This window comes from Diplotaxodon limnothrissa, linkage group LG5 (genome assembly GCF_057381915.1).
Source record: "Diplotaxodon limnothrissa isolate DT_005_m linkage group LG5, D_limnothrissa_male_GT1.1, whole genome shotgun sequence".
Lineage (NCBI taxonomy): Eukaryota > Metazoa > Chordata > Actinopteri > Cichliformes > Cichlidae > Diplotaxodon > Diplotaxodon limnothrissa.
Window position 1 is genome coordinate 17,875,342 of NC_140600.1, and position 26,631 is coordinate 17,901,972.

The following is a 26,631-nucleotide window of genomic DNA, read 5'->3' on the forward strand; positions in this document are numbered from 1 at the left end:
GTGGCCGGCTGGAATAAAACAAATTTCACTGACTCGTCATCAAGTTCAATATCACCCAGTGATGCGGGCTGGTTAGCGTGCTAAAACGTTAAACAGAAATTCATGCGCGCTACTATCCCTCGTGTCTTTGGGGAAGCGCGCTCGCGCTTTAAAAGTGTCGTTTCCCTTGCGTCACTACTACAGGCGTGACACGGCGGGGAGAGCTGAGTTTACAGTCAGGGCACGGAGTGAAAACACGCACACTGACACCCCTCAAACAGACGAACACACGCGCTTACAGGAGGGGGTTTGACAGAATAATGGCGTCTGTGAGTGTGGTGGGGCAGCAGCCGAGTCCGCAGTTCTTCGGGCAGCTCGGTGGCAGGAAGAAAACCATCCTGCCGAGGAAAAAGTCCTGGGAGATGTTCAGGAGAAGCTCAGGGAGTGGGGAGGAAGATGTGTCTGTCACTGCTGGAGGAGACACAGGGACGGTGGTGAGAGGAGGAATGATGCCCGGTGAAGGATGCGGGGCTCCGTCCGCCCATTCTGCGCCACGTAGCCCGGAGCAGCAGCGGGACAGCGGCGCGGGCACCGCCGCTGGGGCACGGCAAAGTCACAACGGGCACATCACCGGCGACTGCAGCAGCAACAGCTACATGGACTGTCACGCCAAGCACACCGCCCGCGGGGGTCGGAGGAGCTCCTCGCTGAAGGGACCGGGCACTAATGTCATACCGAGCGAATCGCTGGCGAGTGGACATAAAAGATTGCACCGGCATCGGAGCGCGACGCAGGCAGATTCTGTGAACGGAGACAGCGGACGTCAGAGCATCTCCTTGCGGCATTCAGCGCCAGGGAAAAGCGGCGGTCTTCCACTGGAGCGGGTTACGCAGGGCAGAACCGGAGTGGTGAAGCTGGCTCGTCCCGAACCTCACCGCATGGAGGCCTGGTCCATCTTCTCTCAGGGGACGGACCCCCGGGTGAAGACGGAAAGGGGTGAAGGACACCGTTTCGAGGCCAAGCCCGTTAAGCAGGACTGGTGTGACGCGTGTAGCCGGCAGGTCACTGTGGAGGCACTCAAATGTCAAAGTAAGTAGTTAAAGCAGGCTACTGCAAGTGAGTTGCTTTTTTTCTTTCCCCGTGGAAATGAGTGATTATAGGCTTATGTGGTGCCACGCCACACACTCGGTGTATACCTGCTTCATTCACTTGTGTGATTACTGTTTCATTTCCCCACACGAGACATCGTGGAACAGACTGCGCACGTGAATGCAGAGTGTTTTGAATTAGAGATCCGCGTCTTGTTCCTGCAGCGCAGTTTTTATGAAGGGCACGTTGTAGCTGGGTGCCAAACCATAGCTGTGGTTGTGTGTTTGTACACACACACACACAGACAAACACACAAAAATTGTGCATGTGCCTTTGTGAGTGACTCGGAGTGACAGGGAAGGACATTTCCAAAGATTTTTTCACCACAGGCAGCCAAAATCCTTCCACGGAAAGAGCTTTATCTAGTTCTGCAGCTGTGCCTCCCAGAGTTCCCACTTTGCTACCAGACTTAGAGAAAGAGGGCGAGATGGAATCCACAGTGGTGTACTGGTGAAATCCTGAGTAGTGGAAATGTCTGCTCAGACACATTTAATGGGGACAATATATTAAATACATCAGTCTGATGCTGTGGGATGTGAGAATATGTTCAGAGACAGAAAGCAGCATCTGATGATGCCACTCCTAACATATCTGCATGGCTCTGTCACAGACAGTTTGGACTAGAACTCAACCTGAGGTACCTTTGTGCTTCTCTGCACACCCACTGCACATGCGTTCATCCTCTGTGTGTGTGTGTTTGAGTGTATGCGGCTGCTGAGCAGGCATTGTGTCAGCAGTAGTTTGTCATGGCGAGGTTGGAGCTGCAGAGTAGTGTGAGATAAGGCAGGATAAAGGATGATTGGAAAGGGAGGGATAATGAATGAAGCAGGTTAAAAAACAAACAAACAGTGAAACAAAACCAGGAGGAAATGAAGGAGAAAAATAAAGGATGGCATGTGGTTGCAAACAGTGGGTGATGGCAAGTGACGGGAATCAGGAGAGACAAAGAGCTAAGAGCAGAGAGTGCACAAGAGAGAGGGATGGAGGAAAAAGAGCGCAAGTTTGCCGGCACTGCCGAGCTGTCTGATTTAGTGTGCTATCAGCAAGAGCTCACTGAGGCAAGAGCAGAAAGATTACTGGAGCATGCACACACACAAAACACACAGTTTCTTTAAATCTCAAAAACTTCACTAACTTTTTCACTCCCCTTCACAATTACTCTCTTCATGGATAAAACCAATTAGTTGTACATCTGCTCTCTCTTATCAGAAGACATCTGAGGTGAATGCGGTGAACAGCCGTGAAGTTCAGCAGGCAATCCAAATGTAGGCATTTTAAGGTATTTTTGCGGTGGAAGAAATGCAGCCGTGACTGCCAAAATAGAAACGGCACGCACGCACCCCGCTCCCTGCAAATGACAGGGAGTGAGAGACAAGAGGCCCTGCAACCATAAACAACCATCATTCTCCATCTTTGTCTGGTTGCCTCACTCGCTCGGCCTTGTCTGTGTTTGCTTTGTTGCATACGAAGCCCAAACAGCTGTGCAGCGTGCACCCCTGGGACAGTTGTGGCCTTGCTCTGCACTGGAATCTGTCAATCTCCCAAGAGTTCCCAGTCTTCTAGTCTGCTGCTCTGTTGGTGTACAGGCCTTTAACTTTCTTCTGCTGCCTTTCTTCTGTGTTTATGTTTTCTTTATCTTTATTGCGCCTCTTGGGTGATGGATGAGAATGTGATTTGTGGTAAAGCTTAAAGACTTTACTCACATATATGAGCCATATGTGACATCAGGCTTCAGTGGAGCACGACATATGAAAGCATAAAGACCAACACAGATTCTGATGACTGTGACAGTCAGGACATTTATGAGCTGCTTTACTGGCGCTAGTCTGTCCCAGTAGGAGACACCCCCCCCCTTACCATTATAGGCAGAAAACATGCACACAGTTTATGTTGTGGGCCACATACGGCCCACTTTGATCTTAAGTGGGCCATAAAGATGTTTAACTAAACATTAAACCCTTAAAATATCTTACGATAAGAAAAAGAAGTACAATTTTAACAGCATGTCTCAGTTTTTTATCTGATAAACGTTGAAAACTTTACTGATATTTCCATAGATGGTGATTAAAAAGGAACATTTCTGTCATTTAATTTTTTAATTATTATTACTTAATTCCTTTGGTTTAGCTTGACTGGCCATGGAAGAGTTCTTTATCACCAGGAAAAGCTGAAAAACAGTCAAATGTCCAAAAATGTATGCACTGCTTCTTTTGCTTTGGCTGACTCTGGTCCCTAGCCCTTATGTTTGACACCGCTGCACTACACATATTATTACGACTTGTTATAAAATGCTAATTTAAACACACTAAAAAGAAATGAGTGTGTAGCAGATGCATACGTACATCTGTAAATCTATACACTATACCAGGGAGGAGGAGGGGTAGGGCACTCCCACTAATCTCAGCTCTGAGTGTCTCCAGCCCTGGGATTATCTCTCCAGAGTGGAATCACTGGGATTACAAACAGACAGGATCAGACGTCAGATTAATATTTAATTAAAGCTTTCAGGGAAGCGTGCTGTTGTGGCGCTCGTACACTGATATGCTGGATCTGGTCATCTATAAGACGTGGCACTGTCTGTATTTACACTGTTTCTTCCTAAATGCTATTTTAACCTCTTTGGAGTTAATCCCTGAGCGTAACATTCAGGCAGCAGATGAACAATTCGCAATTTAATGTAGATGTAAGCTGATTTATAAGTGTCAAATGCAGCATAGCATGCTTTGGGATTTGTTAATGTGTTATCTGGGGCCATTATATGCTGTATAAGAGGGCTATGAGAGCCTCAGAGGAGGAAACATGACTACTGACAATTGCAGAGATGCCCTTAAATGTTTCTCTGTACATTCAGTTAAATAAACAGTTTGAAGGGATAGAAACGAAACATTTCAAAGTGAGACCAGAAGGAAGTGAAAAGAAAACTGTCAGAGTTAGCATTTTTCCTCATTGGTTATGTTGTCCCAGCACAGTATGATGTGCAATAATATAGAAAAAGAACAAAAGACCCCTGAAATGCCCCAAAGTTTTGAAGCAACAACCAGAGAATCTGAATCCTCATTTTATTTAACTGCTAGATTACTCAAGTAATTCAACTATTTTAGATCAATAAGTTTTTCAGAGATTGTTCACGGTGGCCATGTTTGCATGAACTTGTACTTCGACCACCGTTTGTGAGCTTTGCTATCGGTTATTCTGCGTGTCTCTGCTTCTCATGTCAGAGGTCTGTTTGACAAGGTGAGCACCTGAGAGGTCAGTGATCCTCAAATTTATGACAACAGCAAAAGCATTCATGAACAAGTGTGTGAGCCCACACACGTCTCTGTATTTGTCTAACAGGAAGCCTGTGTAAGTGTACACACACACACTTTTCACCTCGGGGCATACCCCCTGTCTGTCTAGGGACTGTATTATTTCCCTGAACTCCATCCTTATCCTACCTCTTCCTGTGGTCCACACAGTACAGGCCTTGTCTCAGCAACTGCTTTCCTTTGGCCTTTTTCACCACTGAAGAAGAAAACATGGGAGGAGGGTTGTGTTAAATGGTTCATAACCTTCTTGTCCCTGCATACCGCTGCTGCGCTCTGCCAGCGCTGAGCTGAATATAGTTTGAATAAGACTTCATCCAAAGCATTCCTTTGGAGCTCATGTGTCTAAAGTTGAAATCAAGTTGAGTCTGAGTACAAAGCTGCTTTGAGTATTGAACAGAGCTTGATTGAACACCTATATTATAATCTGTTTATTTTTAATGTCATTTCAGTGAGGCTTTACACATCAGGGTGATTAATATGTTTAGCTGTAATAGAAGCAGAAATGTAGGACATGAAGGGTTTTGTTGTATTTTTGCAGAAAGACCCGTGTGGTGTTTTGTGTTTGCCTCACTTTGCATTGCCACTCTGCTGTATGTATATGGGGGGTTCAAGCAGGCTATATTTAGGTTGCCCTTGGTGGATATTGATAGCAGGACTGTGTAGGAAGAGGTGGTTAGAGCAGTAAGGACCAATGAAAACATTCTCAAGAACCTGTTAGGTGAGGTCGATTCGGGGGATTTTAGACTTTAGCAACACACATTACATCACAGGTTAAAAAAACAAACAAACAAAAAAACCAGGCACCTCAGTGGGGAAAAAGCAGTGAGAATAGATGAAAATTCTTGTAATGTAATGGATTTGTGTGAGAATGGTGAGCATCTCTTTCCTTTGTACTGCTCAGTTCTGTAAGTGGGGCAGGACGAGAACTCTCAGGAGCTTTCACTCTTTCTCTTTCACAGTGCATATTAAGAAGCAACGGACTGCGTGTCACAGCGACCCACACAAACTCACACACACACACACAAGGTGAAGCATATCCTTCACACTGACAAGATTCAGTATGTCACTGTTGAGGGGTTAGACAGCATGGCTGACTCACTTCCTCTTCGCCATGATGTGGATTTCAAACCAAGGAGACAGAAAAGTGGGGAACGGCGCTGGGAGCGTCTGCAGTGATGCCTGTGACGTCTGAAGATGTCTTCAGATACTGAATGAAGTGAGGAAAGTCAGCCACTGATGGGACAGAAAGACTCCTGTTGCTATAAAGAGAGGAGAGAGGAGAGAGAGAGGGTCAGAGAAGCTAGGGCAGTGGTTGCATTTGGGGGTCTCTGTCTCTTTAAGCTGGCCGTTCTTCACTGCGGAGTGTGTGGGTGCTGCAGCAGAGACAGAGGGAGAGACGAAGAGAGGATGAGAGAGCAGCGGTGAGAGAAGCAGCAGGACGACAGAGGAACAAGTTGTACCGCAGAGATTTGGGGCTCGTGTCCTCACGCTGAGGGTTGAAGACGACTGTTTTCAGGGGTAGACCCGAGGAGGACAGTGTAGGGCGAGAAGAGGGGGTTGAGCACTGGGGAGGGTGTGAGAAGTACAGGTGGAGGGGTGGCAGAGCGTGTGGAGAGGGGGCTGTTTATTCGGAGCGTGGCACCGGTGGCAGAGTGGCTGCGCTGGGATGGCAGAGGGGGGCAGTGGGGGGGCTGGCGCTGGTGCAGTCCTCAGAGAGAGAGGGGCGGCCGGCGGCAGGACAGGAGGTCCTCCAGCGAGGGTTACGCACACAGGACGGTGCCTGCCGGATGGTGCCACCATGTTCCATCCATGGCACAGATAGCACCTCCCGTCCCAGGGCAGGAGGAGGCAAAGGGGGAGGCAGCAGCTGGAGTTGGGGCTGGGGGAGCAGAGCGCGTTAGGGTGGGCAGGACATTTCTCGGCCAGGTTTCACTGTGTCTAGAGGAGGTGACGGGTGAATCGGAAGGGGAGGCTGGCAGCGCCTGCTTCGGTCACGTGTCGCGGCGGCTGGGGCGGCTGCTGAAGAGGCTGCCCAAGTCTCGCTCCTGGAGCGACAGCTTGCGAATCCTCCGGCGATCATCCTCCAATGGATCTCTGCTTAACAACTCAGGTATGGAGATGATCAAGATGACCGCAGAGTGTGTACAAGTTGTGAAACCTGGAAATGTGGGCATAGGGCGTTGATTAGTTAGGGTCAGTGCTCTGGACAAGGGGAAAGATGATGAGTAGACAGGTTGAGCTGGGTTGGCCTCAGAGGTCGGCCATGGGCCAAAATATTTGTGTATTGTGCGCACCGAGCCATCTGTCTTTGAAATGAGCCGGTAAGCTGTGTTAGTCTTTGTCAGTACCCCTAACGGGTGATCAACCCCCTGTGTGCTTTTGTGTACAGCACACAGTAACTAGAGTTTATTCTTAACCTGCACTTTTTCAGTCTGCCTGGAAAAACCTCTGTAAGTCAATTATCATATTGACTTTCATATTTGTAGCAGAAATTTGAGATTAAAGTGAGCCTGCCTGAGGCTGCATGCCATTGATTTTTCCCATGTTTTCTCCAAATAGAGGACTAATGTAGCATCAGCACAAAGTGTGAATGGGTTTAAAAAAAAGAGGCAGGGAGTGAAATGGCTGGGTGCTGCAGAATCATTGATTCAGCCAGGGAGTGACAGCAGCTGCTTAAACCCCCACCACCACTAAAAAACAAAGAAAACTTCAGCTTATTTTGTGTGAATGTGTGTGCACATCTTTTGGGGGAAGGTGTAGGAGCGCCCTCCTGTGTGAGCCTGATAAGAGCCTAACTAAACATGACTCAAGGAGCAGGTCATCATTGCACCACCTGAGTAACGTCATGCTGCGGCCTCAAAAGCTTTAGAAACACCATCAGTAGTACAAGCTGCCACAGACAGATAGCAGCTATTTTTGGATGGTGTTCCCTCTAAGGAAACCCTATTCATCCTTTTAAGAATGAACCTGTCCAATTTGGATTCCTCTGTTCTGTCTTCTACTGCATCTTTAGTCTATATTTGTCTGCCAAAGAGTCTTATAAATGGTGGAGGATCCCCGGGGCGTCTTCTTAGATGCTGTAACCTGCTGAGAATATAATAACTGACCTGAAACAAAAGACACAGTTACATAATTATATCAGGGGAGACTTTTGACAGTTCTTCCTGCCAACACGGGGCTATAATTTAGCGCTACTGCATATTTACAGAAATAACTAGAAAAAGTGCACTCTGTCAGTTTAAAACCACGTCGTCAGGGCTCAGTCTGTGTATCCGTAGCCCATCAGAGGTTGTGCTCAGAAGCCAAATGGAGGCCATTCCATTAACCATAAAGTACTTTTTAAGCATTAGCACACAGAACATGAAAAAAAAAAAGAAACTGCACAACATATAAAACACCATATAGCTACGAAAATGTGCCAAATTTATTGCGCTGCTATAAAATCTTCCTGTTCTCTCAGTCTAAGTACAAGTAGTATCAAATCTGAGCGCTCATTGAGTCAAGCTATTAGTGGCTTATCAAGGCTTCTGTCGTGCACATTTTAAAAGTTTTGCCTCACTGGAACGCAGTTTAGTGCAGTTTACTACGCTGGACGTTCTTCTATTGAGGTTTGAGAGTCATTTGTGAATTAGAAACTGGGAAATATTAGCACCATAGAATGATGGGAAAACTCTCAAGGCCTGCTTGCTTGTTCAGTTGTCAGCACAGAATGAAGCTTTACATTCGTGACAACAGATGGGGACATGTGTTAAGCAGCCTCAAATAAACGCTATATGGACATACTGTACAGTCAGTCTGCTTTACTGTAACTGTATTTCATTTAGCATGTAGTATCGATCCATCCATCCATCCATTTATGACCGCACTTCAGATGGACTCATTTAGTTAATAGTAGGGTGATGGTTAGGTTGGGATCCATAACTTTATATGGAAATTTTGCTTATTTGACATTTATGGGGCCAACATGCATGTATGGACTTCATATTTTTTAAAAATGTGCTGTTTGTTTTTTTTATCATGCAGCCTAACTGTCATCATTCCAAAACATTCACTAACGATGTAATCATTACCCACAAAAATATTCAGCTGTATTTATTTACAGCTCACAGCACAGACTAAAAAAAACAAACAAAAATAAAGCCCACTTCCTGTCTTGTTTGTTTTGCTTATTCTCAGAGCATCTGTAACCTCGCAGATGGGAGTTTTGCGAGAGGAGAAGACAGACTCTGCCGCGATGAAGATTAAAAATGTCAGAACGAAATATGAAATGACTGTTTACACAAATAAAAACAGATGTCAAAGGGGTAAGAGGGTCAGATTAAATTCAGATTTGGGATTAGATTAGATCTGTTCATGTCCGATTTGGCAGCATATGGAGGGGTGGTTTGAGTTATGAATAAGGATGGAGACAAGTATAAAAACGGAACGGTAATATTTTTATTCACTAATGTGCCGAGAGATGAAGAACAGCTACGCAGTAGGAGAACATGGATAACTGCTTCAAATCAGCTATGATGGGATCAGACTAGCTAAAGGCCCCCCAAAGACCCCCAAAGCTACTCTAAATCCTACAGAGCTCCCTTCAGGTTCATTAGTGTGTTAATATCCTCGCCCCTTTTTTATCGCTACCTAACCCCTGTGTAACCCCTTCATCCTCAGCCAGACGAGGAGTAAATACAATATGCCCCCCCTTGTTTCTATCTGGAACCATACAGACATCCTCCATAGCCAAAAACTCACTGATAATCTCTGTTTTTACCCACGCCTGTGTCTCCCACACCCACCATGTCGCAGAAAAAACAACCACAACCACCCACATGCCCTACCTGCCGATTCTTGGCATAGTCAAATTTGTTTGATTGCGTACAGGAACGTCTCAAAGTACTTCAACTGAAACTAAACAAGGAAGAAAAACCCCCCAGAAAGAATGAAAACAAACAAAACAGCCTCATCCTCCTCTGAGATCAGAATTTACTTCACAAATCAGAGCTCGTCCTCCTTCTTCTGCTCACAGCGGCTGTTGTCGACCCAAGCTCAACTGGTCTATCCGTGGTGACACTTAACACCAGAGCCCTTCTTCACGTTGAAACAGCACACAGAAATAGCGCAGAAAGAAGCTAGGCTGGTGGCAGTGTACTTTGCTACATTCTCAGGAAAGTTTCTGAGTATCGTGTACCTGCTCTGCATTCTCTGCCAGCAAAGTGTCTCCACCTCATCCCCATTTAATCAGAAGTATTTTACAGGGGGAAAAACAACAATTCAAATCCTGAACCCTGTAATGATGGGAGACAAAGCACCAAAAAAAGTCCCCACAGCTTTAGAAGAGTCCAATGTGGACAGTGGTTGAAGTTTTTTTTTGTTGTTGTTGTTTTTGAAAGGTAGTTTCCAGCCTAATTTCACATAAAGATATGGAAGTAAAATGGCATTTCCTGTAAATATCTCCTACTGCAAAAATCTAAAACTCCAGCAGGGTGGAATCTATTTAAGATTGAGGAACTTCTCCACTGAGTGGACGGCGTAAGAGTGCACTGTACTTTCCAGAATAGAAAGTGGAAAGCCCCTTTTGCAAGTCCCAGCGAGGAGCTCGGGGCTGGTGGGATCAATTTGCATTCAACTGCAATTACTTAGAAAACTCACACAAGAAAAGTGCTTACTCTTCTCCTACTTACTCTTTCTGTTCTGCCTGTGCGTACGTCAGCACGCCTGCATGACCTTCAGAAACCCTCTGGTTCACTGGATCTGCTGCTACTCTTTTTTCCACCTGCTCATTAGCACTCATCTGAAGGAGTCTCATGTAATACCAGGCCTGCATGCACCAGCATGCCAGCAGACGCTCAAACATTTACCCTGAACATACAAGAAAAACCTGAGCTCAAACAATTCAAAAGAATGGGATAAGGAAGGTGCTGAAACCTGTACAGGAACACTTCTGTGAATTTTCAAAATACTCCAAAACGCTGAAATGCCATTTCCATTCTTTGTTTGTTTATGTGCGAGGCAGAGGTATGCTATCAGCGTGGGAATAACGTGGAGTTTAGGTGAACAACGTCTTGCTGACAGCGGTGTATCATGTAGGTGTGGAGCAGGGAAAGACGTTCCACCCTTACATTGTGGCTGTTTTCCTTTCAGCATGTCCCAACTTTTGCAGTTACTTATCAGAGAAAAGGGTGGGGTCCGTCTTTAAGTTGTCACCCAACCAAACACCAGCAGTGGTTTTTCTGTGTAAGCGTAGCCAAATGCAGAGGAAAAAAGGCACAGAATGCCAGCCAGAGTGTGGATGGAGGGAGTGAATGAAGAAAAGCAGGGCAGGAAAGGAGTTTCTCCTTTTCCTTCCCCTGCGTGCTTCCTTTCTATCTCTCTTTCTCTGCAGTGACCTCTAAATTGTCACGAGCAGAGCATCCCCTATCTGAACTCTCCTCTCGCTTCAACACATCCCTCCTGCCGGTGAGGCACTGACGTCCTTCTCTCTCTGCTGAAGCTACAGACACACACCAGCAGTTTAGAGGTCACTGCAGAGAGGCGTCTCAATCTGAAGTGACTTCTAAACTGTCATGGGAAAACTTTTTCCCCACGTAGCCCGGCTTTAAAAAGCAAGCCCACCATTATCCAGTGTCTTTAATGCCCACATAGACCTTTCTGGTTTTTTTAATCAGTAGCGGATAATAATGTGAAACTGCTAGCTAATTTTCCAATAAGAAAAGCTCCACACACAGCATTAAAGCCCTTCTCTTTAACAGTGGTCATTAATTCAATTCAATTTTATTTATATAGCGCCAAATCACAACAAAAGTCGCATCAAGGCGCTTCATTAACAAGCTTGTTACTATGGTTACTGATGCTGAGTGTGAGAGACGCAGTGATACCCCCCCTCCTCTTTCCTCCCTCCCTCCTCTAAGAACAGCAGACAGAAAAACAACATGCAGGGCTCAGCCTTACTCATTCAGCTCTAGCTGCAGCAAAGAGGTGTAACAGAAAACAACACATGCTGATTGAGGTTTGATCTCGCCGAGCGCATGCAGTATAGCGCACTGTGTGTCCTTTATGAAGCTTTAAGCTCAAAAACCATGAAAGGCGTCTGACTCAGAGCTTCCACAAAATACACTTCTCTCTTTGTCCGTGCAGCTCTATAATAGTAATCTTTTTTTTTTTACTATATCCTTGTGCATGGATTATCTCACCGGCGGAGGAGAAGTGAGATCTGAGGCTGCGCGTTGCAATGGGGAAAGTCTCTGACCACAATAAAGTCAGCAGGGCATAAATAAACAGACGCTGACATACGCGGAACCACCTAGAAATTAAAGAACAACGATGGACTATTTGGGGACATTTTAAGGGGGGGGGGGGAGTTGAATCTATTCTTTTCTAGCTGGGCGGTCGATGGGAGTTGACCAATGGCAGCATTGCACCATTTGTTCCCTTTAAATGGAGTAAGCCCATCAGTTGTTGCGGTGCATTAAAACTGTGTTACATTATGCATTTGATTTTTAATGGATGTGACATGTTCGTTATTGACTGACTAATGTAGTTCCACTGGAGGGGAATTTACTTCTCTGATCCCTTCTCTGAGCAGTAATATTATGACAGCCAGATTTCACCGGGCCTTAAATTAGTCAGTATCAGGTAAAGTTGCTTGATTAGAGCACATGTTCAGGTATCAATGCCTCCATTTTTCCTGAATCACTACACGCATGCATATAATCTCTTAGCAGTTTAACACTGTATAAGCTGTGAGTCTGCCCTTAGCCACTAGATGGAGCCAGATTTCTGTGCAAATGGATCTTTTGAATGATTTCACCTTTGATTAAGTCAGAACTGGGTCTCATTTATAACTTACATGCGACTAATCACCATTTCACACTTTCACAGGGGCCACATTATTAAATCACCACATGATTAAATTCGCTGCTGTTCCCTCTCGGTTCTGCGCCTCTGTTCTTGTCTCTGACTGGAGTGTTTTGTTTTTGTGTGTGTGATCAACAGACTGCAGCTACACATGTCACCTGGAGTGTAAAAGTAAAGTACAGATTGACTGCAACAAGAGGGACAGAGAGCCCGAGGAAGCTCCTTCTCCCAGACGGCACAGCTCCTCCACAGCCTCTCAGTTCAGGGTAAGTATTTTAAAAGACATGACAGGAAATGGGTGCCATTTTTGGGGGGGTACAGAGGAAGAGTAAGCACTTTGACGTGTGCAGCAGAGGTGTACGTGAGTCAGGGCTGGGTAATGGAAGAGTTCTTTCCTTCCGTGCCCACACTTTTACATAACCATCCTCCACTTTGACTGCATGCGGTCTCTCCTCCTTAACTCTCCACTTAAGAATGTATTTATGCACTCATTTGCTTTTTTTGGTCACAAAGTGTTCCCAGGACAAAATATGCTATGTCACATTAGCGTCTGCTCTCCTACTTTCATGACTTCTCTTGCCGCCCTCTCTCTCCCAGCTTTGGCTCTCCACCAACTCTCTCCAGAAGTGTAGAGGTTTGCTTCTGGATGTCCTAACTAGGGATGGGTATCGTTTAGGTTTTATCCGATACCGGTGCCAAATCGGTACTTTTGAAACGGTGCCGGTGCTCAAACGGTGCTCAAACCGGTGCTTAAAGAATGGAGAACACAAAATTGGTCCAAAAACCTCTCATGTTCAGCTGTTTTTTGTAAAAATATAACAATGTTAGCCTTTTCTGCAGCTATGGGGCATATATGGTATCACTCTTGGCTGGAAGCAGTGCTTAAACAATGGAAAAAACACAAACTTTGTCCAAAAACCTCTCATATTCAGCTGGTTTTTTGTAAAAAGATAACAATGTTAGCCTTTTCTGCAGCTATGGGGCATATATGGTATCACTCTTAGCTGGAAGCAGTGCTTAAACAATGGAAAAAATACAAACTTTGTCCAAAAACCTCTCATGTTTAACTGTTTTCCACTTTTTCTTTGGTCATTTTAGCCTTTTTAGCCAGGGTGAAGGGAGTATCTGCCATCAAACAAGAAGACAGCCGCATGTAGCTATGATGATGTTTGCTAGTTCACCTTACATGCATTAATGTAATAACGTGGTTAGCCTACTCAACTAAATTACACACAAACAACATTAAGCTACTCACGCAGAGAAGAACGGCTGCTGCTGCCATCAAATACGGCGCATTTCTCGGCTTTTAAAAAAAAAACCGCTATGCGTTGCCAGGTGTTTCATCGGATTTGAGGTGTTACCTCCTTTGACAGTATCACAGTATCAGCTTAAAGCACTTGTTGCAGGCTGCTGAGTTTGCATATTTTGCTGTGAAGTACAGCCAGACTTTTGACCGCTTCGCCTTGGACATTTTTAATCTGTAGCTCTGCTCTAACAGAACGTACGTACCTGGCCCCGCCTACTATCCTCGGAAACGTAAAATGATTGGCTAGAATCTAAAGTGTATCACAGCTCAGGAAAAAAAAGCACCGAAATAAAGCACCGAAATGTGCGCTGCTTTTCGGTCTGGTTACTACCGTTGGATTGCTTAATGAGTTTATTAAGTGCTTTTTAGTTGCATTGACCACTCAAATGGCTTTATTCACACATCCATAAAGCACTTTATCAGTTCGGCATACAGACAGGAGGAGCCGGAGAACCACTCACACTGCAATTAGTGGACATTCCTTGTCCACAGCACTAACTCTGTGTACAGGAACCTTATTTGTTGCTTGCTCTATATCAGAGTTTTTAGATGTTAAAGGAATATGTAATTTTTAGTATCCATGGATGATGGTAAGTCAGTAACCTATATAAAGAAGAAATCAACAGTTTTAAACTTGAAATTCAAAGTTTCAGCTTTTAGCCTTGTTTCCTATTCTCCTACTGTACAAGTCCGGAGGCGTCCAAGTGATACAGTAGTTACGTAAAATCCATCGTCAAAATAGTGCCTCATTCACTCTTTGTGTAAGCACATGGTTGTGTTTAGGGACCTATAAGATTGTGAGTGTGCTGCTCTTGGCATGCCATCCACAGTCACCCACGCGATGTGGTCCATCCACACACGCACAGACACACAGATATCAGGCACAAGAGTACTCTGGCTAACCAAGCAGGCCTGCAGCAAAATGTTGGCAGCTCCTCTTATGTCCCGAGGTCATCTAGCGAGTGTGAGCGAATGCATAGAGCGTAATACGATCAAAACAGCGTGCACAGAATTGGAGCAAAGTGTGTTTGTCGTTTGATCCAATAGCACCACTTGTTCTCTATTGGTTTCAATCAAAATCTCTAGTGGAACATAAATGCCACAGTCCCAGTTGTTTCCCTTAGTTTTTAGTTGTTTCTGGTGTCATTTTGTTTCCGTGCATCATGTTTAGCATCATTTTCCTTGTTTCAGCGTGTTTGTTATTTATTTGTCTTTCAGTTATTTCCTGTTTTACTTTGAAGGTTTATTTTCTCATGTGTGGTGTTGTTTTATGTACTTCCTGTTTTTGTTGCTTTCCTTTCTTTGTGATTGTCTGCTCGCCTTTCATTAGTTTTATATGTGCTTTGTTTACTTCACCCGCTCCTTGTCCCTACCAGTGTCTCATTTTGCAGTTAACCCCAGAGGACAAAATCATTATGAATTTTTTTTTTTTTGGTCAAACTTTCCCAAGTGCTATTTTTAGTAGAGCAAGGGATTTTCATCACACCAGCTCCTATTTTATACAAACACTAGTTTTCTTTAGAAATTATAAATTATTTCTATTTGGCAAAAGCAAAAGACATCAGTTTAGACTTGAGAAAAAGAATTGTTGATGCTCATATAACAAGAGAGAGATATACAAAGTTGTCACAAAAAGTGTCAAGAACTGAAGAGAGCCACACAGTACAGAACGAGCCTGGCAGAGTTAGGAAGCAAAAGATTTCAAAGACTCTGGAAAGAAAACTAGTGAAAGATGTGTTTAAAGACCCCAGAACAAAATCAAAACTGAAATTCTCATAGGAGGGTTAATAGCCCTGTCTTCATCTGTCCATGTGGACTTTGTGTTTCCCTTTGTTTGTGCTCAGTGCTTTTCCCCTGCATTCCTTATGCTTCTTGTGCTCTTATTTTGGATTCTTGGTTTGCTGCTGTTTGGACTTTGTGTTTCTGTGTTTTTGTAATCGCCATTACCGGTTCCTGTTGTGTTTACTTCATCTGCCTTGGTGTCCTACATTCAGGTCATCTGTCCAGCTACACATGAACAAAACAATAACGACAAAATTGCTTTTATGTATTTTACATTTAGGCCATTAGTCAGCATGTCAGCATTAAAAGATTATGTCAGTTTTAGTGGCATATGAACTTAGTGACTGGTGTGCTTCAAATAAAGCCTCTTGAATGGCTAGAGGAGAGACGACACTTTGTTTCCTGCAGCCCCCTTTTTTCCATTGCTCTGTTTTATAACTGTAACCATGTGTGTGGTTAGTACGAGTCCTTTTTGTGTGTACATCAGCAGAAATTGATCGCCTTTTGCCCCATATGGACGGAGACTGCTGCAGCCACACAAAGGATCATCACGCTGACCAGGTTTCATCGACTTGAGACCAGTAGTGTGTGTGTTCTAGTTTGTGTGCAGCACCCCCTGCTAGCACTCTTCTCCTATACTGATTACGCTGATGGAAGCGAGGAGCAGAGCTGCAGGTTATCAGTCATCAGCTGACTTAAACCTGATGAAAAACACCCCAGTAAAAGGCTGACACACTGTCGGTGCATGCCACAGTTCTCCCAAAGCTTATTGTGTGATTTTAAAATCTTGCTACATGCACTGAAGCAGCCGACAGACAGATGGGCACATCAATCTCAGCAGCAGCAAGCGTCGGCTGCTTTTTGGCAAGGGGGTCGCTGCCAGAGTTAGAGGGCAGGTTGTAGGGTCGCTCTGAGGTTAGGGGTCACGGTAATCTCTATGCTAACAGCCATCATTCTTCATTTTCTTTCTCTCTCTGTGGGCACCATAAGCCTATCCCTCATCACCAAAACAGCAATGATTGTGCACCTTTTTGTTGTAGTACTGTGTCGGTCCCTGCCTGTGTTTCGGTGCTGACAAATTAAGAGTCGGGATGGTTCTACATAAAAGTGACATTTACGGCGGTTATGATGGTTTCCAGTCAACCGTTGCACGCTGCACCCAAATATCAGTTGCAGAGCAGCCATCTTGCCCGGCTTTTGTGCTGCTTCCTGTTTGTGCTCGTGTTTTGTATGTCATACAGAAGTTACGGGCCTTCATATCTCTCACTCATCAGCATTTCTTTCTATTTACACATACCTCTCTCTTTCCCCTCTGTGAGAGGAAGTGGCCATGCTTTGCAGGGTGCAGTCGCTTACAGGAAGAGAGAGAGAGAGGGAGGGAGAGAGAGTAGAGGGAGAAGGGGGAGGGCGCTTGCAGACTGATAACACGCTCAACCACAGATGGTTGAGCAAGGTTGCAAGAGAGTGAGGCGGTGAAGCTGGTGCAAAGACAGGCTGAGAGAAGAGGGAGAGGATAAGAAAGAGAGGAGCTGAGTGTGAGGATTCTGTCCTTTTTTTGGTAACATTGTCAAAACGATGGGAAGGAGAGCAGAGAGGAGGTAGCAGGGGATCTGTGAGCATCTCGTTTCTGCAGTCGAGGAGCTCTGCTGCTGCTATTTACCCAAGACCCTGGGGACGGATGGATGCTTACACAAATAAATGCCAGCATAATTGACTTGGTTGTGCATGAGGGACTTTAGTTGGACTGTTATTCGCTCCTTCTCAGTGGGTCTTCACAGAGACACAGAGCAGGATCAAAGCAGGATGTGGTGTTGCTTGCATGCATGCCTTAACGAGTGTGTGTTTGTGGGCATAACAGGTGCTCTCAGGTGAGCGAGCTTAACTTGAAACCAGTCTGTAAGCTGACTCCATCACTCCGCCGTGTGCCTACGTTTGTGCGTGCGTGCGTGTGAGGTAGTTACAAGCTTTGCGTAAAAGTGTCTGTATGTCTAGCTGAGAATACTCAGGTGCACATACAGAATGGCCTGTTTGTGACTCTCACACACACTCACACGCATGACAGGAGGAAGTGACACGTCTGTTGCTCGCTCTTGCATTTCCTGGTCGTCTCTCCGGTAGCACCCAAAGTGCCGAATCGAAGCAGAGTTCACCTGTTTCGCCCTCGCAGGTGGGATCTAAACCCTCTGGATGCATCAGCACAGGAGCGCAGACTATTTCTGGATGAGTAAAGGGCAGTTGTACGCGTGTAGACTCTGACTGTGCCCAAGCGTCACTTCGAGACAACCCATCGCTTCCTCGAGCTGCCAACGTGCTATTCTGGTGCTTTTCTGGTGCCAGAGGCTGTCCTCGGACCTCTCCATGACCGTCAACACAGTGCTGACCCCCTCCATGACCAGCAGTAACAGCATGAGCAGTGGGTACTGCAGCCTGGATGACGAGAGCGAGGACTTCACTTTCTTCACAGCCAAGACCTCGTTCTTCCGCAAGCCTAGGCAAACAACTAAGGTACAGAATCAGGAGTACAGTCAACCTGATAATTGAAATTTTAATATCGGAGCAAGCTCAGTCAGTGCGCCAATCGTGCCGGCAAACAAACTCTACTGCACTTTTTCTATATTTAAAAAAACAAAACTTTTATCCAAAAAGGAGAAGTTAGGAGAGGAAGCGGTGGCGTTTGTGCATGGTTAAGTAGGCCTCTAGGTGTGTGTGTGTGTGTGTGTGTGTGTGTGTGTGTGTGTGTGTGTGTGTGTGTGTGTGTGTGTGTGTGTGTGTGTGTGTGAAAGTAGGAAGGGGTTACTGTAATACAGCTGTATTGTTCAACGTTGATCTGTTGGCTTGTCAGGTTTGCTTGTTTTTAACAGACTGATTTCATGGAGGCTTCTTCTCTACAGTGTGTGGGAGTGGAGAGGTTTCCATAGAGGCAAAGCTGATACTTTTGCACGAGAGCAAGCCTGCGTGTGTGTGTGTGTGTGTGTGTGTGTATACTGTTTAACTGCACTTTTCTAGTTACCATAGCAACCCATTGCTGGTTTTACTGGCAGTTTTCACACTTCCTGAGATTTAGTTTAGCTCTACTGTACATTCAGTGACCTGATTGTGTAACAAACCATAACCAAAGTATTTAAAGTAGCACTTGAAAGAAAAGCAGCGCTGTCAATATTATAGACGAAAAAGAGAAAAGAGACCCAGGAAGTGGGAGGCGGCCTGACAAACCAACACAGACAGTTGGTGTTCATGTAAAACCTGCTCATCCCCCTTCTTTGCTGTCCTTGCCTTGTGCTGCCTTTGGTGTCTGACTTGGAGAAGGTATAATCTCTGAATAATTGACCAGCTATGCTGTCAGGTTGTGGAGTTAGGGTTGCAGCCAGGCTCACAGCCTAAGGAGGCTGACTTGCCTGATCTGAGAGAACAGAAGCTGTCAGCTGATTGAGACTGATGACCCCGACGCCCTGTAACCAAGAAATATTATATGAATTATAATGTAGTAGCACTGTTAGCTAGACAACATGGTAGCTAGTCTACATACCCAATAGAAACTGAATTGTGTGCTTGCGTTAAATGCAGCCCTGTGGGGCAGTGCGTCTTTAAAGAGCAAAGTGCTCTGTTTATCCTCGTGTTTGAATATGGAAAAGGAGTATGCAAAGATCTGAGATGCATCTTGTAAATAGAGACATTATCATAAGTTTTGTGCATAAGGAAGTGAACTGAAGTGTGTGTGTGTGTGTGTGTGTGTGTGTGTGTGTGTGTGTGTGTGTGTGTGTGTGTGTGTGTGTGTGTGTTTCTCTGGTATGGTCCAAATAAATGAGTTATAACACTGATATTCACCCGGAAACCTGTAACCTTTTATTCAGAAACAGACCGTGTTATGCTAATAAAACAAGAATATTGTGTCTATTACTTCCTCCTACATTATCTTAGCTAATAGAAACTCTGATATGATCCAAACACATCAACCTGTCGTGAAATCTCTCACTTCTTCAGTGTACAACCAAGTGTTACTGTGTCACGTAGCTTGCCTTATTAGCCACCTAGCTACCTGTGGGGCCCAGTCCAGAGCATCAAGTGATGCTAAATCCAAACCAGCTGAATCAACTGTAGCTCTCGTGTTAGTTAGTCATTGCACAGATGATTGTTACTGCTTGCACTCAAACATACAACATATTAAAAACTGAGCTACAATCCTGCTCTAAATTAGCATCGCAGTGAGACCACGAACAACAACCGTAGATATCTGCAGTTTCAGTCATCATAAAAAAATGCAATAAGTTGTGGTAGTAAATCTATTTTGATGCTGGTGCTTAGGTTTTTGTGCGTTTGTTGTGTGAGTGCACACTCATGCACAGACCTGCACTGCTGGCAGTGATGGCACACACACAGCGCTCTGTGGGCTGTGAAATAGAATCAGCTTGCACTTCTCCTTGACACTTGACCCTGTAAAGACAGCGCTCTGAAACAAACTGCTGACAGTTTGCGTGTGCATAGGTCCATGTGTGTATTTTATGTATGTGATTGCATGTGACCATCGCACACTGTTCAAAATGTTTGTATTTTTGTGAAAACGCTCATCACTCGTCATGTTGTCGGTCTTACAAGTTTGAGTTAAAAAGCTGGTCAGGTGATACACACAGACAGGTGTGATACTTGATTTCATATCGACTACACTCCCGTGATATTTCAAGCAGTCGTAAAACCTCTTGTCCAGCTTCACAAGAGTGAGAGCATCAACACTTATCTGCGTCACCTTGGAGGGACTGTGTCTGTGTCTGTGTATGTGAGAGACTCTTATGTAACAGTCAGAGATATTTTATTTATATTTTTCATGCTTTTTAGATACACATGTACCTTTAGATGCATTCAGCAACAAGAACAAATTTGAGTTGCTTCAGGTTTGCCTCAACACAGTGAAGCTCAATCAAGTAGCATAATAAAAGCTGTTTATGTGGTAAAAGTGTGGTATCTAAATTATGAAAACAGGAGCGTTTAAAAACCAACATGGCAACAAGAGCTGATTGTTTCATATGAGACTGAGACAGTATAATCAGATAACTTATTACATGTATGCATTAGATGATGGAAGTGTGCTTGCACATTGGCTAAGAGACTTTCAAGCACTTACAGTCTAAAGATATCTAACTATCTAATGTAGTGAAACACTTAGCTCTGGAGCCAATAATCTACAGTGCAAGTCCATCAGATGTGTTTTCCTGGAATGCCTCTGCAGACTCTGTGCGCCTCTGCGACCTGGTCACAGTCAGGGCTTTTGCCGACCTCACAGGAGCGAAAACTGTACTATTGTCCGGCTCTATTGTCCTCTGATCACTCTCGCTGGTATGCAGACAGGCAGGGCAGGGCACTGCTTCTGATACATTTATAAACTCACATACAAACGCAGGAATTCCTGCGAGGTTCTTTGCATTTTGTTGCTTTCCACTGCACGGAATTCTCGATACGAGTCCGCTCCTCCGTATCCCTCAGATTCCTTTCCTAACCTTGGATTGCACAATGTGCTCTTTATTTTATTTATGTTTTTATGAATGCAGCTGGGTCAGTAAACTCAGTGGCTTTTTATGGGTCTTGTGAGATGCAGAACAGAAGGCTTCAAATTCCCCCATGACAGAGATACTTACATTCATGATCCAGATATGAGGCAAAAACACTCGTATTTGGGTCCTAATTAGTAAAACATTTTATTCTCAAAGGCGCCACCTTCATTCTGCTGCACTGCTGCAACTTTGGCATTTTTACAGAATTGTGGGACTATAATTGGGCAGAGTCTGGTAGCGCAATAAGAAGAGCAACAAAAAGAATAAGCAGTGCAGCGTTTCCCCTGCCAGATGCCCAGTTTTAGCCAGAATGGGTCCTTTTATTTGTGTCGTTTGTTACCATAAGGGTGCACTTATTGCATTTCCATTGAAAAAAGAAACAGTGACTTCATCTTCAACCTGAGGACTTCCCTCTAGAAACCATAGCTGCATCACATTTTCTCTCTCTCTCACACACACAAAGACACATAATCTCTCTCTCCCACCTCCCCGGAAAATGCAAACGAACAAGTAGAAGGGAGGAAATTTTACATACCGGTAAATAAAAAAAAAAAAAAGCTATTGTGAGATAGAGAGGATGCATCCCACTGTACTATAAATAACCTAGTCAAACTCTGTGTTGCTAAGGCTGGCTCAGCAGCCGCTTTTTCATCACTCCTTACCCCTTCTTTCGCTGCCTCCCACTCTTTGACTCCCCCTCGTCTCCTTTCGTTGCATCCTTCCTTTCTCTCTCTCTCTCTTGTTCTCATCCTTATTCACAAAGGGAAATGAGTAAGAGGGAGGCAAAGCTGTCAATATTCTTGCGCTGAGATGCTGAATGCACGATTAGCTCCATTCACAACATTTCCTGTCCCCGTGCAGAGCTGCGGGCTAGTGTAACTATGCTTTAGCGCGTATTCAAAGCCCATCAGCTGCAGTCAGAGTCAGCTTTTTCTGTGTGAGGATGGCAAAGATGGAGGGCAGGGTAGTGTCAAGAGAGACCACCCTGCAGGAACTGGCCTAGATTCTCTTTAGTCTTATTTGTGAGCCAAGCATGACACCCACTAGGTCTGCAAGTCTGTGTGGAAGGTGAAAGGGTTTTTCCTGATTGTGGTTCATCTTTCTTCAGAAACTTGAGCAAAGACTATTAGACCGTTTTTGTTTTTCTGGATAGATTGAAGCGGCACCATCTGCTGGTTAAAGATAAAACATTCCTGCTACTTGCGACAGTGGTGCAGTGCTGATAATAATTTTTTCTTTGCCTCACAGCAGAATGCAGCAAAGGAAGAAGAGAAGGGAGCGACAAAAGACCTATCAGTGGAAGAAGTGCGGGCCAGGATTGAAGCGTATAACGCTCAAGTCACAGAAAATGGAATGAAATTGGTGAGAGTTTTGTTTTTTAAACAAATTTGTAAATTTGCACTATTCAGTCTCAAAGTCACAATGAAACCTTATTATTTTAGCTTCCCTTTTTTTCATTAATGCACACATATTAAAAACAACCAAACAAACCTGGATGTAGTGTAGAAAGTAAAATATTAAATTAGGAATAGTATTTCGGAATACTTAGTTTGATCAAATAAAGTAACACACTTTTATATATGTAGCTTTTAACTGTTAAAAACAAAAACAAAACAAAGTACGGGAATGATTTGAAAAACACAAAAGAGATGATAAAAATTGCTTCCCTGTTGGAAGCCTTGATTTAACTTAGCTTACAGGTGCAAACACCTGGGACCATTCAAAGTTCATTTTGGTCTGCTGGTCTGCAACATCACAAGAATAGCAATGCACCAGGAAGTGGCTGCTGCCGGCGAGAAACATTTTTCTCATGAACTATGCAAACAAGATTGAACATGTTAGAGTGCTTTCGGGGTGGTGGTTGGTGGTTTTTTTTGTAGTTTGTTTTTTGACAGGCCTGTGAATTTTCATGCAGTAGGTCTTTCATAACTAACTGCTCTGTCATGTTTTTCCACTTATATTAGAAAAAAAATCATAACTGTAACTAAAGATTCATTTTTTTTTTAAAACTGTATCTTTTGTTAAGTTCAGAAAAAAACACATCTTTCACATTTTCCTAATTTCCATGTTTCACTGCATTAACCTGTCTATAAATTGAAAGATCTTAAACCACCACAAGTTTGGTGGACATTAGATCCTAAACAGCATCATTAGGGTGCATTTTGTTACTTTGCACACATTAATGCACGACCTTTCCCTCTCTTGCTGTAGGCTTCAGACGGCTCATACACAGGCTTCATTAAAGTCCACCTGAGGCTCAATCGACCAGTCACCGTCCATGGCGTGGACCCGTCAGCCTCAGAGGGTGCGTCCAAGCAGGTCAGCGACCGCCTCCAAGCTCCGCCGAAGGAGCAGGAAGCTACAGACTCTGAGCATTCAGAGAAGAGAACGTCCTTCTATCTACCAAGCGACAGTGTGAAGCAGCTCCACATCAGCTCTCAAACCACCACAGGAGAGGTCATCAAGGGCTTGCTGAAGAAGTTCATGGTGTTGGACGATCCACGCAAGTTTGCGTTGTACAGGCAGACGCACCGCGATGGACAGGGTGAGGACAACACATGTGCAGCCGCTAGCTCGCGTGGTTTCCAGAAAAGTAACTGGTGATATCAACGCTATGTTTTTCTTTTTGCAGACCTCTTCCAGAAGCTTCCTCTCTCTGACCACCCTCTTCTTCTAAGGTTGATTGCGGGACCAGATCCAGAGCAGCTCAGCTTTGTGCTTAAGGAAAATCAGACCGGAGAAGTAGAGGTGAGAAGGCAAAAAAACATGCATAAGTTTATTACTAAGCTGCAAATGTTAAGAGGGTAAGTGCCTCCAGAAGTGTTATAAATCTGCTCCTTCTCTTTTCCCTCCTAATCCCACAGTGGCATGCATTCTCTGTCCCCGAGCTTCAAAACTTCCTGGTCATCCTTCAGAAAGAGGAGGCGGAGCGCATTAGAGCAGTGGAGCAAAAATACACTGTTTACCGAAAGAAACTACAGCAGGCCCTTCAACAACATACCCCCTGACCCCCGTCACACATAACGTCATGGCTTTAACCCAGGGAGAGACTGACCCTTTGAACTCCGACACCTTCGAGATCTATTCGCAGAGCAGAGCCCGAACTAGCTTTTCTTGGAGCTCCAGATATACACGCGGACGTGCACACATGTTCACACGTGGTTGCATAGCCTTTCTCAGGACGCATATGAGCCCCTCTCACCGCCACCACAACCCCTCATACGTCGCCTCCTTGTGAAGGGGATCGGGAGTCGAAAGCATTGTAAAAAGCTACAGAGTGTGTGTTGTCTTCTAGCTGATGGGACAAATAGTGCCAAGGACGCTTGCACACACACACACATACACACAGAAAGATCTGTACTGTAACTCAACTCGAGTTGAGACTGATAGATTTTCATAATAAGTGGTGTTTGTAAAGATTCCCTCTTCTTCTGCTACCGCTGCTGCTGCTGCTGCTACTGCAAGTGTTACTTATGCATGAGTCTGAGCTCATCTTCCCTGCACATAGACTTAGGATTAGAACAGTAGGCATGATTACTTTTTTTCTGCATCATGCAGGGATGGAAGGACAATCATACTGTGTTGTACCTGGAAATGATATATCAGTTATCAGCAGATGTGCTATTTTATCTCTCTGGAGTTCTAAGGGAGGTATTTAGGGTCGGAGTTGAAGTACTGGCAACCCGTGCTTCTCCTTAGAAAATGTTTTCTTAAGGAGTTTCGAAATCTCAGAACAGGTATAAGAAAGCGAGATCCATTCTGGGCTTTTTCTCAGGGAGCATGAATTGGGAACAGAGAAAAGCTAAAGGAGGAAAAAGATAGCCCTGTTCCACGTAGAACAAGCTCGTTTTAGCCCCTGCTTATCTGTTCTTATTTGCTAAATTCAGTCAGTGCTTCTTCAGCCACACCCAGTTGGCACCCTTCTCCATGCTCCTGCAAAACATACACATAATCCAGACATGTTCCAAGATGATAACTGTCATATAATTTCCATTTCCCCTCTCACTTTAATCGCAATCAAACTTGCATGAATTCCACTTGCAAACTGCATGAACCCCACCTGCGGAGAAAAGCCTGCCGAGGGAGGTGAACCACAAACCTTTATCGACACACTTTATGTACACTGATGGAGTTGTATATTAAATGTTACAGGACTTTGATGCCAAAGCTTAGAGAGGGGGCACATCTGCCGAGAGTGATTAAAGCGATTACAGACAAAAGTTTGTTGAATTAAAGGTGGTGTATGTGAGGAAAACTGATTCTGTTTTGCACATTTACAGTAGACGCAGGTTAATGATGGTCCAAACATCTGGGGCTGGGCATGCGTTTAGGTTTTCTTGAATCTACCTGCCTTCCAACCTAAAAAAAAAAAAGAGGAAATAATAATATATAAATTTCATGAACATGGCTATGATGTACCAATGATGTGTTTGCAATGCATATGAATTATGTAGACACTGGAAAAAGAGTGACAAGGTTTAACTTAACTGTTGAAATGAACATTTTTAGGTATCATTCCTACTGGTTGGTTTGTGTGTGTGTGCGTCTGTGTGCGCGTGTGTCTGCACTCTCATTTAGGGCAGTGAGGATCATGTGAATAGTGTTTTAAAATGAGTGTGTCTGTCAACAGCGCTCCATCATTGGGCCTCACTTACAAAGATGTGCATTTAGTGCACGTATAATGTAACGGATCCTAACTGCACATTAGCTGGCTGCTAAAACATCTGGAGTGCATGCATCACAGAAAACATTCAACCTTGAGAAGTTCTTATGCTTCTTCATTTAGTGCATAAAAGTACTGATACACGAGGCCTGTTGTCCATGAGCACATGCGTCCCTCTGTACTGTTTGTGTGTTTGTTTGTTTTTTTTCTTACTTTTAACGCCACCACCCAAAGCCTGAGCTGTTCCTGCTGGCAGTGCCTTTTTTTTCTTGTGCCCCTGTGTATCTATGTACTGTGTTTCAGCACACAGGTGCCCGAGTTAAATGTATGGGTGCTTTCGCATGTGTGCAAACCTGTGTCCCTCGGGTGGTGCTGTTTCTCTCATTTTTCTTTCTGTCCTGTAACACTCATGTCTTTCCACCAAACCCTCTGTGTGTGTGTGTGTGTGTGTGTGTGTGTGTGTGTGTGTGTGTGTGTGTGTGTGTGTGTGTGTGTGTGTGTGTGTGTGTGTGTTATTTATTTCACGGTTCACACCATCCACATTGTTATTATGTGAGGGATGTGTAGACCTGATGCTTTTATTGCGATTTTATTTTGTTTTATTTGAAGAAGTGTGTGTGTGTATCAGTAGAATTGTACAAAATCTGAAAATGAAATTAAAAAAAAGGAAATTCCTTTATTGAAACTTTCTCCTTTGTTTGTTTGTTTTTCTTTACAGCAGTATAAAATATTTCAGTGAACAATCTTATACTGTTAAATCAATACTTATTAAATGCTTTACTGCGATACAAGAGAGGTCTGTGTACAAAAGACATAGAGCTTAACAAATTTATTATACCACCGCTCAATGTAAAGTCACAGCTGCTCTAAATCAACAGTACTCACCAGTATGTGCAAGCTCCTTAATCAAAATTATACTTTGGCAACACTTTATAATATGTCCCATAACTAAGGTCATAATTCCCCTGGAATTAAATTGAATTATGAATTTGTATATTTACCTAATGGTAGGTATGCTAGAATAAGGGGGTAACAAGTAAGGGTTTTTTGTTTGTTTGT

At 44.3% G+C, this 26,631-nt stretch overlaps 1 protein-coding gene across 2 annotated transcripts; it reads left to right on the top strand.

Annotated features, from left to right (window-relative positions):
* Nucleotides 1–257: 257 nt before the first annotated feature.
* Nucleotides 258–26,014, top strand: rassf5 (Ras association domain family member 5). Of its 2 annotated transcripts, none has more exons than XM_085353191.1 (6): nucleotides 258–1,068; nucleotides 12,417–12,544; nucleotides 22,158–22,271; nucleotides 23,121–23,454; nucleotides 23,542–23,657; nucleotides 23,774–26,014. In XM_085353191.1, the coding sequence occupies exons 1-6, from the start codon at nucleotides 300–302 to the stop codon at nucleotides 23,915–23,917; spliced, it is 1,605 nt and encodes a 534-aa protein (XP_085209317.1). In that variant the 5' UTR covers nucleotides 258–299; the 3' UTR covers nucleotides 23,918–26,014. The 2 variants fall into 2 exon arrangements, with proteins under 2 accessions (XP_085209317.1, XP_085209318.1); XM_085353192.1 differs by having other exon boundaries at nucleotides 22,161–22,271.
* Nucleotides 26,015–26,631: the final 617 nt, after the last annotated feature.